Source organism: Mytilus californianus, unplaced genomic scaffold (genome assembly GCF_021869535.1).
Source record: "Mytilus californianus isolate M0D057914Y unplaced genomic scaffold, xbMytCali1.0.p SCAF_2, whole genome shotgun sequence".
Taxonomy (NCBI): Eukaryota; Metazoa; Mollusca; class Bivalvia; order Mytilida; family Mytilidae; genus Mytilus; species Mytilus californianus.
The window spans coordinates 117,165,367-117,184,139 of record NW_026262668.1 but is presented as its reverse complement, the minus strand read 5'-3'; the positions used below and the strand labels follow the sequence as shown (position 1 = coordinate 117,184,139).

At 37.2% G+C, this 18,773-nt stretch overlaps 1 protein-coding gene across 28 annotated transcripts in view; it reads left to right on the top strand.

The window, feature by feature from the left end:
- The first annotated feature begins 2 nt into the window (after window positions 1-2).
- LOC127728650 (target of rapamycin complex 2 subunit MAPKAP1-like) overlaps window positions 3-18,773 on the top strand; it is a 50,961-nt gene continuing 32,190 nt past the window's right edge. The window contains exons 1-3 of one of the 28 annotated variants that reach the window (XM_052236188.1): window positions 3-164; window positions 2,424-2,581; window positions 5,987-6,075. In XM_052236188.1, the coding sequence (XP_052092148.1) occupies window positions 2,451-2,581; window positions 5,987-6,075 (220 nt within the window). In that variant the 5' untranslated portion in view covers window positions 3-164; window positions 2,424-2,450. Of the gene's footprint in view, window positions 165-2,423; window positions 2,582-5,986; window positions 6,076-6,398; window positions 6,470-7,700; window positions 7,772-8,101; window positions 8,127-8,180; window positions 8,206-8,685; window positions 8,757-9,086; window positions 9,112-9,670; window positions 9,742-10,071; window positions 10,097-10,600; window positions 10,650-10,972; window positions 11,044-11,373; window positions 11,399-11,452; window positions 11,478-11,957; window positions 12,029-12,358; window positions 12,384-12,887; window positions 12,937-13,259; window positions 13,331-13,660; window positions 13,686-14,189; window positions 14,239-14,561; window positions 14,633-14,962; window positions 14,988-15,491; window positions 15,541-15,863; window positions 15,935-16,264; window positions 16,290-17,108; window positions 17,158-17,480; window positions 17,552-17,881; window positions 17,907-18,465; window positions 18,537-18,773 lie in introns of those variants that run through there. The other 27 variants (XM_052236208.1, XM_052236207.1, XM_052236239.1 and 24 more) reach the window with 27 other exon arrangements.

Sequence of the window (18,773 nt, the reverse complement as noted above, 5' to 3'; positions counted from 1 at the left end):
TTTTATAATTACCGTAATTACTAATTACTTCCCTTGCATTGCCTGGGGCCACCCCAACTTGGAACCTGCTGTTTTTGTTTTTTTGCCTTCAACATGTTCAAGTTTAACAAATTAACACCGATATTTTTCATCCGGATGTTGATTCCATCTATTATATGAAACAAGTAAGACTTTTATTCACGTTTGTCTGGGGTGATGTTGTCTGTTTTTTGTCTTTTTTTGTAGAGTGTTGTTTTCAACTTCAAGTTTGCTTAAGCCTTAAGGCATTCTATAACTGTTCTAATAAATTGATTATATTCCATGGCATGTATATCTCTGGGTTAGCAAATGCCCTCTCTGATTGCTGTTAAGCATATCTTAACACCTTATCTGCAGTAAGAGTTGGAACACTGAAGCCTGAGTCTCTGATTATCATACTTGGCTCATGTTATCATGGTTATTATTTACTTTCAATCATGCTTGGTCTCAAAGGGCTCGATAATAAGGCTTTTTACAATTTTTAAGTCATTATTTTATCAACTTATACGGAAGAAAGACAACTCGCCCCACTGCCAAACTTCCGCAGATAAAATCGCCCCAATTTTCTACCAACTCCCCCACTCATGTGTACCAACTCACCCCATTCATGAAAAAGAGTTTCATCCCGCTGAATTTAGACCTTCAAACTTGCCCCACTCATGAAAAAGAGGTAAATCTTGTTGAATTTAGTTCTGCTTAAACTCGTCCCACTTATGAAAAAGAGTAAAATTGTGATGAATTTAGTCCTGCCAAATCGCCCCCCTTATGAAATGAAGTAAAACCACGATGAATTTAGTCCTGCCAACTTGCCCCACTTATGAAAAAAAGTAAAATCCAAATTCCAATAAATTTAGTCCTGACAACTCACCCTACTTATGAAAAAGAGTAAAATCCAGATGAATTTGGTCCTGCTGACTCACCAAACATATGAAAAGTAGTTTAAATCTTCACAATCTCCCCAATTGTAGTACTACTAATTAAATAACAATAGAAAAAAACCACTTGTAATACTAATAAAAAAAGGAAATTTAATGTATGATTCTGATTGAAAGTAAATGATGCTTCGTTTTTTAAATAAAATTGTAGATACATTATTCATTATTATGTAATTGTTGTATTTATTTGAGAATAACTTTGTTTTTGCAAACTTACTTATTTGCATAAATTAATAATGGCGAAGAAACCAGTTAATAGTATCACAATGCGATATACTAACATAACAATTTAAGGATTCCAATTTAACCATGTTAACAGCAAATTGTTTTTATAGCAATTAACGGATTGGTAACTTTTGTCTTTGAATGAAAAATAATTAAACACTAAGGAGCAATCAATGTTAGACAAATGTGACTTTCAAATAAGTATCAAAGAGAATGTCCATTCATTCAATTACAATAAGCGTCTATGGTGTTTTTGTTAGTAAAAGTAGTCAAAGCAGGTTTGGTTGTTGTTAAGAATTGATTGGTAAGTATTGTTTATGGTTTGAAAACAATTAAACTTAAGAAATTTGATGGCTTGGTTTCTACATTATAAAAATTTTGGTGAGTTGGTTAACATTAGTGGGGCCAGTTGGTAGAAATTTGGGGGGATTAGGCAATGTTAGGTCTAGGGCGATTTGGCAATGGGGCGAGTTGTCATGGATTCAACTATACTTTGTAGTATTGTTTTATCATTTAACTATTCCAATATATAAGTAATGATGATTTTGTTCACAGTTGTTGTAATCTGCAAATTAAGTAATATACATGTATATATATATACATATATAAACGCCTAAAAAGTGTACACAAAAAAAAAAAAAAACGCCCTCGTGGGAAAAATCGTTGACTATTATTCAGACGTTTTATATATACATATATATATATATGTATATATATATATATATAATAAGTACGTCTGAACCAGTGACAACTCTACGACAGATTTTATCCATCGGATCACCAGTGATGGTAATACAAGGCTGAAAACACATTCTGTATATATAATTCGTCTAAATGTTTCTACCAAATGCTTACGCAAATTTACAGATCTAACATTGTTAGGCTGTTATTTAGACGAATTATATATATATAAGTACGTCTAAACAAGTGACAACTCGATGACAGATCCATCCATTGGATCACCAGTGAAGGTGATACATGGCTGAAAACACATATTATATATATATATATGCCACATTTAAAATCCTTTTCTTCATTTGTCCAAAAGAAAAACATCCCTCCCATATCTTTTTATTTATGATTTTTTCAATAGCATATTACATTATTATATATAAATAAAAACATACATGACATATAACAAAAAAAATTATATTCTTATATATACATTACACAGTATTGTAATTGTGCTGATAATTGATTTAAGTAATAGAATAGTCAATCAAAGAATAACTATGTTTTTTTCAGATTTACTTATATAACTAGGCTGTTACCATGGCTATGACAGATAATGCCAGATTTCTGATCTCTCACTTGAGAAATTCTTTCATTACTAGTGATGATACAGGGATGTGTGAGTTAATCATTGAGAGTGAAGATTATGATGAGTATGATTCTAAAAGCAGGTAAACAGTCTATATAGATGGCATTACATATATAAATGTATGCAATCATTTGACAGAAATATTTAAAATTTCATAGTTTTTGCCTATTGCCATAAAACAGATTTTTTTTTAAATGGTATAAAAAATGCCTTTCTGATTATATTTCTTCAAGTTGTCAGCATGTACGTATTATTATCATGAATGACAAAATGACTATATTTATGTGTAAATGTTACAATCTAATACATTTTGTATGTCCACTGACTACATATATATATTTTACAATAATATATGACTGCTGACTACATGTTCAATTACTTATGTTACATGTAACTGACTACATGTTTAAGTTACAATCCCTCATGACCACTGAATACATGTATGAAATTTTAGTCTAAGATGCATGATTTTTTATTAGTTGTTATTGGCTTTGAACTTGATGTCAGTAACTATGAATACTTTTAGATCTGTATCATGTGTCTTTTTTGTTGTCGGTATATAAATGCCCTGCCACGTCCGGTCTGTGTTTTTGTTAGATGTTTTTCTGCTTTGTATGAATCTGATGAGTTAAGGCCTTTTCAACTGATTTTTATACGGCCGCAAAGATATTTTGTGGTCATATATTGGTATGACGTTGGCGTCGTCGTCGTCCCAAGACACATTGGTTTTCGCACTCTAACTTTAGTTTAAGTGAATGGATCTCTATGAAATTTTACCATAAGGTTCAATACCACAAAAGGAAGGTTAGGATTGATTTTGGGGGTTATGGTACCAACAGTTAAGGAATTAGGGGCCAAAAAGTGGCCAAAAATAAGCATTTTTGTAACTTCCAGACATAACTTGTGTGTTAGTGTATGGATCTCTCTGACATTGTACCACAAGGTTCCATATCACAAAGGGAATGTTTTGATTGATTTTGGGGGTAATTGCCTCAAAATTTTAGGAATTAGGGGCTAAAAAGGGGGCAAAAAACAAGCATTTTTCTAGTTTCATGACAATAACTTGTGTGTAAGTCTATGGATCTTTCTAAAATTGTACTACAAGGTTCCATATCATAAAGGGAAAGCTGGAATTAAGTTTGGGGGTAATTGCCCAAAACGTTTAGGAATAAGGGGCCAAAAAGGTGCAAAAAAATAAGCATTTTTCTAGTTTCCAGACAATAACTTGTGTTCAAGTGTATGGATCTGATCATCTCTCTGAAATTGTACTGCAAGGTTCCATATCACAAAGGGAATGTTTGGATGATTTTGGGGGTAATTGCCTCAAAATTTTAGGAATTAGGGGCCAAAAAAAGGGGCAAAAAACAAGCATTTTTCTAGTTTCATGACAATAACTTGTGTGTAAGTCTATGGATCTTTCTGAAATTGTACTACAAGGTTCCATATCACAAAGGGAAAGCTGGGTTTGAGTTTTGGGGTAATTGCCCTAAATGTTTAGGAATATGGGGCCAAAAAGGGGCTAAAAAACAAGCATTATTTCTAGTTTCCAGACAATAACTTGTGTTCAAGTGTATGGATCTCTATGAAATTGTACTGCAAGGTACCATACCACAAAGGGAAGACTGGGATTGAATTTGGGGGTGATGAATCATAAGGGGGTTCAAAAAATTTAGGGGGGGATTTTTTTTTCCTTTTTTTTTCTTTAAAATTTTCCATATTAAGTTGGTTATTTCTGATTTATATATAAAAGCAAATAATAATGATATGGTTTGAATAGGTAAATTAAAAATTTTAAGTTCTTAGACCACATTCATTCTGTGTCAGAAACCTATGCTGTGTCAAATATTTAATCACAATCCAAATTCAGTGCTGTATCAAGCTTGAATGTTGTGTCCATACTTGCCCCAAATGTTCAGGGTTCGACCTTTGCGGTCGTATCAAGCTGCGCCCAGCGGAGCATTTTATTATTGTTTGTTCTTATGTTGTACTGTTACCTCACTGTCCCAGGTTAGAGAGAGGTTTTGGCGCTACCAAACTAGTTTAACCCGCCACATTCCTTATGCGTCTGTCCCAAGTCAGGAGCCTGTAATTCAGTGGTTGTCGTTTGTTGTTTTATATCATATTTGTTTTTCGTTCATTGTTTTGTCAGGCCGTTATTTTTTTCCTTTGAATTGTTTTAAATTTGCCATTTCAAAGCCTTTTATAGCTCACTATGCGGTATGGGTTTGCTCATTGTTGAAGGCCATACAGTGACCTATAGTTGTAACCCTCTATGTCAACTTTGGTCTCTAGTGGAGAGATGTCTCATTAGCAATCATACCACATCTTCACACAAAAAAAAAAAAAAAACATGTATTGTTATACATACATTACAATCACTTATGACCACTGAATACATGCTAATCTTTCAATCACTTACCTACATGTAAATGTTACAATCCTTTATGACCCCAGACTACATATACATGTTACAATCACATATGACCAATTATTACATGTACATGCAGTGTTCCAGCTTGAATCTCAGGGCAGAAGGGTGTAGTTGTCTGAAAGGGCACTTTAGCGTTATAACCCTGATTTTAAGGGCACTGTTGGACAGTGTATAATTACCTTGAATATTGCTAGGCTCAGCTGGAGAACATTAGTTGTATTTAAACCATATTCAGAAATTAATGTGTTCTTGATGTTGGTTCCAGTAAGAATTTTTTTTTATCAAATTATTATACTATGAAGCAAAGCATATCATTTTGATGTTAATCTAAACAAATTAACTTGTACATTTGGTAAGGAAAATAATCATCAGAAATTTCAATGTTTTATAACTTATACCAGTCTATAAAAATAAACAAGTAGTTTTGAAAGATGGAGTTATACATGCAAAATTGAATGTTTAATGTAATTAAATTATCTACATTTAAATTACTTGTTCAAACATATAGTATATATGTTATTGAGAGTTATTTATTATCATTTGAATTGTTACAAAAAAGTATTTTTAAGTGCACACCATAGTGCTCCTCAGTAAGGAGTTTTATAAATATAACAGGTGAGACTGTAGATGATCATATTATATTGATGCATTAATATATTACATGTTACAGTCATGAGTGACCACTGACTCCAATGTAGATGTAGATGTAAAATTACAATTACATGTCTTCTTACTCACATTCTTGGTTTAGCATACAAAATAACTAAGATAAAATGACAAATACACACTAGAAAAAATTACAAAACTCTTTGCTGAACCATCAAAATAACTTTGAACTGACTTCTACACTTTGAAATAATATTAAAAAGGATATTTTTACTGATCTAATAAAATTTCATCAATCCTAAACTGTAGGGGTTGCAACAGCTTAAAAACTTAATTCATAAAAACTTGTTTATTTGAAGCAAATGATTCAATATGAGGTAGGCTGTAAAAGTATCAGAATGTAAATGTGAAAGAGAGAATTTTTGATGTAATGATGTGTTTCTTTTCCAGACTTGATTCTTCAAGTATTAGTGACAGTGGAATGGACTCTGACACAAACCTATCAAGTTCCTATGATATCCTTCCTGACATGGGATATGGTAAGTATTATTGACAGTGGAATGGACTCTGACACAAACCTGTCAAGTTCTATGATACCCTTCCTGACATGGGATATGGTAAGTATTATTGACAGTGGAATGGACTCTGACACAAACCTATCAAGTTCCTATGATATCCTTCCTGACATGGGATATGATAAGTATGAGAGACAGTGGAATGGACTCTGACACAAACCTATGAAGTTCCTATGATATCCTTCTTGACATGGGATATGGTAAGTATTATTGACAGTGGAATGGACTCTGACACCAACCTGACAAGATCCTATGATATCCTTCCTGACATGGGATATGGTAAGTATTAGTGACAGTGGAATGGACTCTGACACAAACCTATCAAGTTCCTATGATATCCTTCCTGACATGGGATATGGTAAGTATTAGTGACAGTGGAATGGACTCTGACACAAACCTGTCAAGTATTAGTGGCAGTTGAATAGACTCTGACACAAACCTGTCAAGTTCCTATGATATCCTTCCTGACATGGGATATGATAAGTATTATTGACAGTGCAATGGACTCTGACACAAACCTATATTCCTATGATATCCTTCTTGACATGGGATAGGGTAAGTATTAGTGACAGTGGTATGGACTCTGACACAAACCTGTCAAATTCCTATGACATCCTTCTTGACATGGGAAAGGGTAAGTATTAGTGACAGTGGTATGGACTCTGACACAAACCTGTCAAGTTCCTTTGATATCCTTCTTGACATGGGATATGGTAAGTATTATTGACAGTGAAATGGACTCTGACACAAACCTGTCAAATTCCTATGATATCCTTCCTTACATGGGATATGGTAAGTTTTATTGACAGTGGAATGGACTCTGACACAAACCTATCAAGTTCCTATGATATACTTCCTGGCATGGGATATGGTAAGTATTAGTGACAGTGGAATGGACTCTAACACAAACCTATCAAGTTCCTATGATATCCTTCTTGACATGGTATATGGTAAGTATAAGTGACAGTGGAATGGACTCTGACACAAACCTGTCAAATTCCTATGATATCCTTCCTTACATGGGATATGGTAAGTATTATTGACAGTGGAATGGACTCTGACACAAACTTGTCAAATTCCTATGGTATCCTTCCTTACATGGGATATGGTAAGTATTAGTGACAGTGGTATGGACTCTGACACAAACCTGTCAAGTTCCTATGATATTCTTCTTGACATGGGATATGGTAAGTATTAGTGACAGTGGAATTGACTCTGACACAAACCTATCAAGTTCCTATGATATCCTTCCTGACATAGGATATGGTAAGTATTATTGACAGTGGAATGGACTCTGACACAAACCTGTCAAGTTCTATGATACCCTTCCTGACATGGGATATGGTAAGTATTATTGACAGTGGAATGGACTCTGACACAAACCTATCAAGTTCCTATGATATCCTTCCTGACATGGGATATGATAAGTATGAGAGACAGTGGAATGGACTCTGACACAAACCTATGAAGTTCCTATGATATCCTTCTTGACATGGGATATGGTAAGTATTATTGACAGTGGAATGGACTCTGACACCAACCTGACAAGATCCTATGATATCCTTCCTGACATGGGATATGGTAAGTATTAGTGACAGTGGAATGGACTCTGACACAAACCTATCAAGTTCCTATGATATCCTTCCTGACATGGGATATGGTAAGTATTAGTGACAGTGGAATGGACTCTGACACAAACCTGTCAAGTATTAGTGGCAGTTGAATAGACTCTGACACAAACCTGTCAAGATCCTATGATATCCTTCCTGACATGGGATATGATAAGTATTATTGACAGTGCAATGGACTCTGACACAAACCTATATTCCTATGATATCCTTCTTGACATGGGATAGGGTAAGTATTAGTGACAGTGGTATGGACTCTGACACAAACCTGTCAAATTCCTATGACATCCTTCTTGACATGGGAAAGGGTAAGTATTAGTGACAGTGGTATGGACTCTGACACAAACCTGTCAAGTTCCTATGATATCCTTCTTGACATGGGATATGGTAAGTATTATTGACAGTGAAATGGACTCTGACACAAACCTGTCAAATTCCTATGATATCCTTCCTGACATGGGATATGGTAAGTTTTATTGACAGTGGAATGGACTCTGACACAAACCTATCAAGTTCCTATGATATACTTCCTGGCATGGGATATGGTAAGTATTAGTGACAGTGGAATGGACTCTAACACAAACCTATCAAGTTCCTATGATATCCTTCTTGACATGGTATATGGTAAGTATAAGTGACAGTGGAATGGACTCTGACACAAACCTGTCAAGTTTATGATACCCTTCCTGACATGGGATATGGTAAGTATTATTGACAGTGGAATGGACTCTGACACAAACCTATCAAGTTCCTATGATATCCTTCCTGACATGGGATATGATAAGTATGAGAGACAGTGGAATGGACTCTGACACAAACCTATGAAGTTCCTATGATATCCTTCTTGACATGGGATATGGTAAGTATTATTGACAGTGGAATGGACTCTGACACCAACCTGACAAGATCCTATGATATCCTTCCTGACATGGGATATGGTAAGTATTAGTGACAGTGGAATGGACTCTGACACAAACCTATCAAGTTCCTATGATATCCTTCCTGACATGGGATATGGTAAGTATTAGTGACAGTGGAATGGACTCTGACACAAACCTGTCAAGTATTAGTGGCAGTTGAATAGACTCTGACACAAACCTGTCAAGTTCCTATGATATCCTTCCTGACATGGGATATGATAAGTATTATTGACAGTGCAATGGACTCTGACACAAACCTATATTCCTATGATATCCTTCTTGACATGGGATAGGGTAAGTATTAGTGACAGTGGTATGGACTCTGACACAAACCTGTCAAATTCCTATGACATCCTTCTTGACATGGGAAAGGGTAAGTATTAGTGACAGTGGTATGGACTCTGACACAAACCTGTCAAGTTCCTATGATATCCTTCTTGACATGGGATATGGTAAGTATTATTGACAGTGAAATGGACTCTGACACAAACCTGTCAAATTCCTATGATATCCTTCCTTACATGGGATATGGTAAGTTTTATTGACAGTGGAATGGACTCTGACACAAACCTATCAAGTTCCTATGATATACTTCCTGGCATGGGATATGGTAAGTATTAGTGACAGTGGAATGGACTCTAACACAAACCTATCAAGTTCCTATGATATCCTTCTTGACATGGTATATGGTAAGTATAAGTGACAGTGGAATGGACTCTGACACAAACCTGTCAAGTTTATGATACCCTTCCTGACATGGGATATGGTAAGTATTATTGACAGTGGAATGGACTCTGACACAAACCTATCAAGTTCCTATGATATCCTTCCTGACATGGGATATGATAAGTATGAGAGACAGTGGAATGGACTCTGACACAAACCTATGAAGTTCCTATGATATCCTTCTTGACATGGGATATGGTAAGTATTATTGACAGTGGAATGGACTCTGACACCAACCTGACAAGATCCTATGATATCCTTCCTGACATGGGATATGGTAAGTATTAGTGACAGTGGAATGGACTCTGACACAAACCTATCAAGTTCCTATGATATCCTTCCTGACATGGGATATGGTAAGTATTAGTGACAGTGGAATGGACTCTGACACAAACCTGTCAAGTATTAGTGGCAGTTGAATAGACTCTGACACAAACCTGTCAAGTTCCTATGATATCCTTCCTGACATGGGATATGATAAGTATTATTGACAGTGCAATGGACTCTGACACAAACCTATATTCCTATGATATCCTTCTTGACATGGGATAGGGTAAGTATTAGTGACAGTGGTATGGACTCTGACACAAACCTGTCAAATTCCTATGACATCCTTCTTGACATGGGAAAGGGTAAGTATTAGTGACAGTGGTATGGACTCTGACACAAACCTGTCAAGTTCCTATGATATCCTTCTTGACATGGGATATGGTAAGTATTATTGACAGTGAAATGGACTCTGACACAAACCTGTCAAATTCCTATGATATCCTTCCTTACATGGGATATGGTAAGTTTTATTGACAGTGGAATGGACTCTGACACAAACCTATCAAGTTCCTATGATATCCTTCCTGGCATGGGATATGGTAAGTATTAGTGACAGTGGAATGGACTCTAACACAAACCTATCAAGTTCCTATGATATCCTTCTTGACATGGTATATGGTAAGTATAAGTGACAGTGGAATGGACTCTGACACAAACCTGTCAAATTCCTATGATATCCTTCCTTACATGGGATATGGTAAGTATTATTGACAGTGGAATGGACTCTGACACAAACTTGTCAAATTCCTATGGTATCCTTCCTTACATGGGATATGGTAAGTATTAGTGACAGTGGTATGGACTCTGACACAAACCTGTCAAGTTCCTATGATATTCTTCTTGACATGGGATATGGTAAGTATTAGTGACAGTGGAATTGACTCTGACACAAACCTATCAAGTTCCTATGATATCCTTCCTGACATGGGATATGGTAAGTATTATTGACAGTGGAATGGACTCTGACACAAACCTGTCAAGTTCTATGATACCCTTCCTGACATGGGATATGGTAAGTATTATTGACAGTGGAATGGACTCTGACACAAACCTATCAAGTTCCTATGATATCCTTCCTGACATGGGATATGATAAGTATGAGAGACAGTGGAATGGACTCTGACACAAACCTATGAAGTTCCTATGATATCCTTCTTGACATGGGATATGGTAAGTATTATTGACAGTGGAATGGACTCTGACACCAACCTGACAAGATCCTATGATATCCTTCCTGACATGGGATATGGTAAGTATTAGTGACAGTGGAATGGACTCTGACACAAACCTATCAAGTTCCTATGATATCCTTCCTGACATGGGATATGGTAAGTATTAGTGACAGTGGAATGGACTCTGACACAAACCTGTCAAGTATTAGTGGCAGTTGAATAGACTCTGACACAAACCTGTCAAGATCCTATGATATCCTTCCTGACATGGGATATGATAAGTATTATTGACAGTGCAATGGACTCTGACACAAACCTATATTCCTATGATATCCTTCTTGACATGGGATAGGGTAAGTATTAGTGACAGTGGTATGGACTCTGACACAAACCTGTCAAATTCCTATGACATCCTTCTTGACATGGGAAAGGGTAAGTATTAGTGACAGTGGTATGGACTCTGACACAAACCTGTCAAGTTCCTATGATATCCTTCTTGACATGGGATATGGTAAGTATTATTGACAGTGAAATGGACTCTGACACAAACCTGTCAAATTCCTATGATATCCTTCCTGACATGGGATATGGTAAGTTTTATTGACAGTGGAATGGACTCTGACACAAACCTATCAAGTTCCTATGATATACTTCCTGGCATGGGATATGGTAAGTATTAGTGACAGTGGAATGGACTCTAACACAAACCTATCAAGTTCCTATGATATCCTTCTTGACATGGTATATGGTAAGTATAAGTGACAGTGGAATGGACTCTGACACAAACCTGTCAAGTTTATGATACCCTTCCTGACATGGGATATGGTAAGTATTATTGACAGTGGAATGGACTCTGACACAAACCTATCAAGTTCCTATGATATCCTTCCTGACATGGGATATGATAAGTATGAGAGACAGTGGAATGGACTCTGACACAAACCTATGAAGTTCCTATGATATCCTTCTTGACATGGGATATGGTAAGTATTATTGACAGTGGAATGGACTCTGACACCAACCTGACAAGATCCTATGATATCCTTCCTGACATGGGATATGGTAAGTATTAGTGACAGTGGAATGGACTCTGACACAAACCTATCAAGTTCCTATGATATCCTTCCTGACATGGGATATGGTAAGTATTAGTGACAGTGGAATGGACTCTGACACAAACCTGTCAAGTATTAGTGGCAGTTGAATAGACTCTGACACAAACCTGTCAAGTTCCTATGATATCCTTCCTGACATGGGATATGATAAGTATTATTGACAGTGCAATGGACTCTGACACAAACCTATATTCCTATGATATCCTTCTTGACATGGGATAGGGTAAGTATTAGTGACAGTGGTATGGACTCTGACACAAACCTGTCAAATTCCTATGACATCCTTCTTGACATGGGAAAGGGTAAGTATTAGTGACAGTGGTATGGACTCTGACACAAACCTGTCAAGTTCCTATGATATCCTTCTTGACATGGGATATGGTAAGTATTATTGACAGTGAAATGGACTCTGACACAAACCTGTCAAATTCCTATGATATCCTTCCTTACATGGGATATGGTAAGTTTTATTGACAGTGGAATGGACTCTGACACAAACCTATCAAGTTCCTATGATATCCTTCCTGGCATGGGATATGGTAAGTATTAGTGACAGTGGAATGGACTCTAACACAAACCTATCAAGTTCCTATGATATCCTTCTTGACATGGTATATGGTAAGTATAAGTGACAGTGGAATGGACTCTGACACAAACCTGTCAAATTCCTATGATATCCTTCCTTACATGGGATATGGTAAGTATTATTGACAGTGGAATGGACTCTGACACAAACTTGTCAAATTCCTATGGTATCCTTCCTTACATGGGATATGGTAAGTATTAGTGACAGTGGTATGGACTCTGACACAAACCTGTCAAGTTCCTATGATATTCTTCTTGACATGGGATATGGTAAGTATTAGTGACAGTGGAATTGACTCTGACACAAACCTATCAAGTTCCTATGATATCCTTCCTGACATGGGATATGGTAAGTATTATTGACAGTGGAATGGACTCTGACACAAACCTGTCAAGTTCTATGATACCCTTCCTGACATGGGATATGGTAAGTATTATTGACAGTGGAATGGACTCTGACACAAACCTATCAAGTTCCTATGATATCCTTCCTGACATGGGATATGATAAGTATGAGAGACAGTGGAATGGACTCTGACACAAACCTATGAAGTTCCTATGATATCCTTCTTGACATGGGATATGGTAAGTATTATTGACAGTGGAATGGACTCTGACACCAACCTGACAAGATCCTATGATATCCTTCCTGACATGGGATATGGTAAGTATTAGTGACAGTGGAATGGACTCTGACACAAACCTATCAAGTTCCTATGATATCCTTCCTGACATGGGATATGGTAAGTATTAGTGACAGTGGAATGGACTCTGACACAAACCTGTCAAGTATTAGTGGCAGTTGAATAGACTCTGACACAAACCTGTCAAGTTCCTATGATATCCTTCCTGACATGGGATATGATAAGTATTATTGACAGTGCAATGGACTCTGACACAAACCTATATTCCTATGATATCCTTCTTGACATGGGATAGGGTAAGTATTAGTGACAGTGGTATGGACTCTGACACAAACCTGTCAAATTCCTATGACATCCTTCTTGACATGGGAAAGGGTAAGTATTAGTGACAGTGGTATGGACTCTGACACAAACCTGTCAAGTTCCTATGATATCCTTCTTGACATGGGATATGGTAAGTATTATTGACAGTGAAATGGACTCTGACACAAACCTGTCAAATTCCTATGATATCCTTCCTGACATGGGATATGGTAAGTTTTATTGACAGTGGAATGGACTCTGACACAAACCTATCAAGTTCCTATGATATACTTCCTGGCATGGGATATGGTAAGTATTAGTGACAGTGGAATGGACTCTAACACAAACCTATCAAGTTCCTATGATATCCTTCTTGACATGGTATATGGTAAGTATAAGTGACAGTGGAATGGACTCTGACACAAACCTGTCAAATTCCTATGATATCCTTTCTTACATGGGATATGGTAAGTATTATTGACAGTGGAATGGACTCTGACACAAACTTGTCAAATTCCTATGGTATCCTTCCTTACATGGGATATGGTAAGTATTAGTGACAGTGGTATGGACTCTGACACAAACCTGTCAAGTTCCTATGATATTCTTCTTGACATGGGATATGGTAAGTATTAGTGACAGTGGAATTGACTCTGACACAAACCTATCAAGTTCCTATGATATCCTTCCTGACATGGGATATGGTAAGTATTATTGACAGTGGAATGGACTCTGACACAAACCTGTCAAGTTCTATGATACCCTTCCTGACATGGGATATGGTAAGTATTATTGACAGTGGAATGGACTCTGACACAAACCTATCAAGTTCCTATGATATCCTTCCTGACATGGGATATGATAAGTATGAGAGACAGTGGAATGGACTCTGACACAAACCTATGAAGTTCCTATGATATCCTTCTTGACATGGGATATGGTAAGTATTATTGACAGTGGAATGGACTCTGACACCAACCTGACAAGATCCTATGATATCCTTCCTGACATGGGATATGGTAAGTATTAGTGACAGTGGAATGGACTCTGACACAAACCTATCAAGTTCCTATGATATCCTTCCTGACATGGGATATGGTAAGTATTAGTGACAGTGGAATGGACTCTGACACAAACCTGTCAAGTATTAGTGGCAGTTGAATAGACTCTGACACAAACCTGTCAAGTTCCTATGATATCCTTCCTGACATGGGATATGATAAGTATTATTGACAGTGCAATGGACTCTGACACAAACCTATATTCCTATGATATCCTTCTTGACATGGGATAGGGTAAGTATTAGTGACAGTGGTATGGACTCTGACACAAACCTGTCAAATTCCTATGACATCCTTCTTGACATGGGAAAGGGTAAGTATTAGTGACAGTGGTATGGACTCTGACACAAACCTGTCAAGTTCCTATGATATCCTTCTTGACATGGGATATGGTAAGTATTATTGACAGTGAAATGGACTCTGACACAAACCTGTCAAATTCCTATGATATCCTTCCTGACATGGGATATGGTAAGTTTTATTGACAGTGGAATGGACTCTGACACAAACCTATCAAGTTCCTATGATATACTTCCTGGCATGGGATATGGTAAGTATTAGTGACAGTGGAATGGACTCTAACACAAACCTATCAAGTTCCTATGATATCCTTCTTGACATGGTATATGGTAAGTATAAGTGACAGTGGAATGGACTCTGACACAAACCTGTCAAATTCCTATGATATCCTTTCTTACATGGGATATGGTAAGTATTATTGACAGTGGAATGGACTCTGACACAAACTTGTCAAATTCCTATGGTATCCTTCCTTACATGGGATATGGTAAGTATTAGTGACAGTGGTATGGACTCTGACACAAACCTGTCAAGTTCCTATGATATTCTTCTTGACATGGGATATGGTAAGTATTAGTGACAGTGGAATTGACTCTGACACAAACCTATCAAGTTCCTATGATATCCTTCCTGACATGGGATATGGTAAGTATTATTGACAGTGGAATGGACTCTGACACAAACCTGTCAAGTTCTATGATACCCTTCCTGACATGGGATATGGTAAGTATTATTGACAGTGGAATGGACTCTGACACAAACCTATCAAGTTCCTATGATATCCTTCCTGACATGGGATATGATAAGTATGAGAGACAGTGGAATGGACTCTGACACAAACCTATGAAGTTCCTATGATATCCTTCTTGACATGGGATATGGTAAGTATTATTGACAGTGGAATGGACTCTGACACCAACCTGACAAGATCCTATGATATCCTTCCTGACATGGGATATGGTAAGTATTAGTGACAGTGGAATGGACTCTGACACAAACCTATCAAGTTCCTATGATATCCTTCCTGACATGGGATATGGTAAGTATTAGTGACAGTGGAATGGACTCTGACACAAACCTGTCAAGTATTAGTGGCAGTTGAATAGACTCTGACACAAACCTGTCAAGATCCTATGATATCCTTCCTGACATGGGATATGATAAGTATTATTGACAGTGCAATGGACTCTGACACAAACCTATATTCCTATGATATCCTTCTTGACATGGGATAGGGTAAGTATTAGTGACAGTGGTATGGACTCTGACACAAACCTGTCAAATTCCTATGACATCCTTCTTGACATGGGAAAGGGTAAGTATTAGTGACAGTGGTATGGACTCTGACACAAACCTGTCAAGTTCCTATGATATCCTTCTTGACATGGGATATGGTAAGTATTATTGACAGTGAAATGGACTCTGACACAAACCTGTCAAATTCCTATGATATCCTTCCTGACATGGGATATGGTAAGTTTTATTGACAGTGGAATGGACTCTGACACAAACCTATCAAGTTCCTATGATATACTTCCTGGCATGGGATATGGTAAGTATTAGTGACAGTGGAATGGACTCTAACACAAACCTATCAAGTTCCTATGATATCCTTCTTGACATGGTATATGGTAAGTATAAGTGACAGTGGAATGGACTCTGACACAAACCTGTCAAGTTCTATGATACCCTTCCTGACATGGGATATGGTAAGTATTATTGACAGTGGAATGGACTCTGACACAAACCTATCAAGTTCCTATGATATCCTTCCTTACATGGGATATGGTAAGTTTTATTGACAGTGGAATGGACTCTGACACAAACCTATCAAGTTCCTATGATATCCTTCCTGGCATGGGATATGGTAAGTATTAGTGACAGTGGAATGGACTCTAACACAAACCTATCAAGTTCCTATGATATCCTTCTTGACATGGTATATGGTAAGTATAAGTGACAGTGGAATGGACTCTGACACAAACCTGTCAAATTCCTATGATATCCTTCCTTACATGGGATATGGTAAGTATTATTGACAGTGGAATGGACTCTGACACAAACTTGTCAAATTCCTATGGTATCCTTCCTTACATGGGATATGGTAAGTATTAGTGACAGTGGTATGGACTCTGACACAAACCTGTCAAGTTCCTATGATATTCTTCTTGACATGGGATATGGTAAGTATTAGTGACAGTGGAATTGACTCTGACACAAACCTATCAAGTTCCTATGATATCCTTCCTGACATGGGATATGGTAAGTATTATTGACAGTGGAATGGACTCTGACACAAACCTGTCAAGTTCTATGATACCCTTCCTGACATGGGATATGGTAAGTATTATTGACAGTGGAATGGACTCTGACACAAACCTATCAAGTTCCTATGATATCCTTCCTGACATGGGATATGATAAGTATGAGAGACAGTGGAATGGACTCTGACACAAACCTATGAAGTTCCTATGATATCCTTCTTGACATGGGATATGGTAAGTATTATTGACAGTGGAATGGACTCTGACACCAACCTGACAAGATCCTATGATATCCTTCCTGACATGGGATATGGTAAGTATTAGTGACAGTGGAATGGACTCTGACACAAACCTATCAAGTTCCTATGATATCCTTCCTGACATGGGATATGGTAAGTATTAGTGACAGTGGAATGGACTCTGACACAAACCTGTCAAGTATTAGTGGCAGTTGAATAGACTCTGACACAAACCTGTCAAGATCCTATGATATCCTTCCTGACATGGGATATGATAAGTATTATTGACAGTGCAATGGACTCTGACACAAACCTATATTCCTATGATATCCTTCTTGACATGGGATAGGGTAAGTATTAGTGACAGTGGTATGGACTCTGACACAAACCTGTCAAATTCCTATGACATCCTTCTTGACATGGGAAAGGGTAAGTATTAGTGACAGTGGTATGGACTCTGACACAAACCTGTCAAGTTCCTATGATATCCTTCTTGACATGGGATATGGTAAGTATTATTGACAGTGAAATGGACTCTGACACAAACCTGTCAAATTCCTATGATATCCTTCCTGACATGGGATATGGTAAGTTTTATTGACAGTGGAATGGACTCTGACACAAACCTATCAAGTTCCTATGATATACTTCCTGGCATGGGATATGGTAAGTATTAGTGACAGTGGAATGGACTCTAACACAAACCTATCAAGTTCCTATGATATCCTTCTTGACATGGTATATGGTAAGTATAAGTGACAGTGGAATGGACTCTGACACAAACCTGTCAAGTTTATGATACCCTTCCTGACATGGGATATGGTAAGTATTATTGACAGTGGAATGGACTCTGACACAAACCTATCAAGTTCCTATGATATCCTTCCTGACATGGGATATGATAAGTATGAGAGACAGTGGAATGGACTCTGACACAAACCTATGAAGTTCCTATGATATCCTTCTTGACATGGGATATGGTAAGTATTATTGACAGTGGAATGGACTCTGACACCAACCTGACAAGATCCTATGATATCCTTCCTGACATGGGATATGGTAAGTATTAGTGACAGTGGAATGGACTCTGACACAAACCTATCAAGTTCCTATGATATCCTTCCTGACATGGGATATGGTAAGTATTAGTGACAGTGGAATGGACTCTGACACAAACCTGTCAAGTATTAGTGGCAGTTGAATAGACTCTGACACAAACCTGTCAAGTTCCTATGATATCCTTCCTGACATGGGATATGATAAGTATTATTGACAGTGCAATGGACTCTGACACAAACCTATATTCCTATGATATCCTTCTTGACATGGGATAGGGTAAGTATTAGTGACAGTGGTATGGACTCTGACACAAACC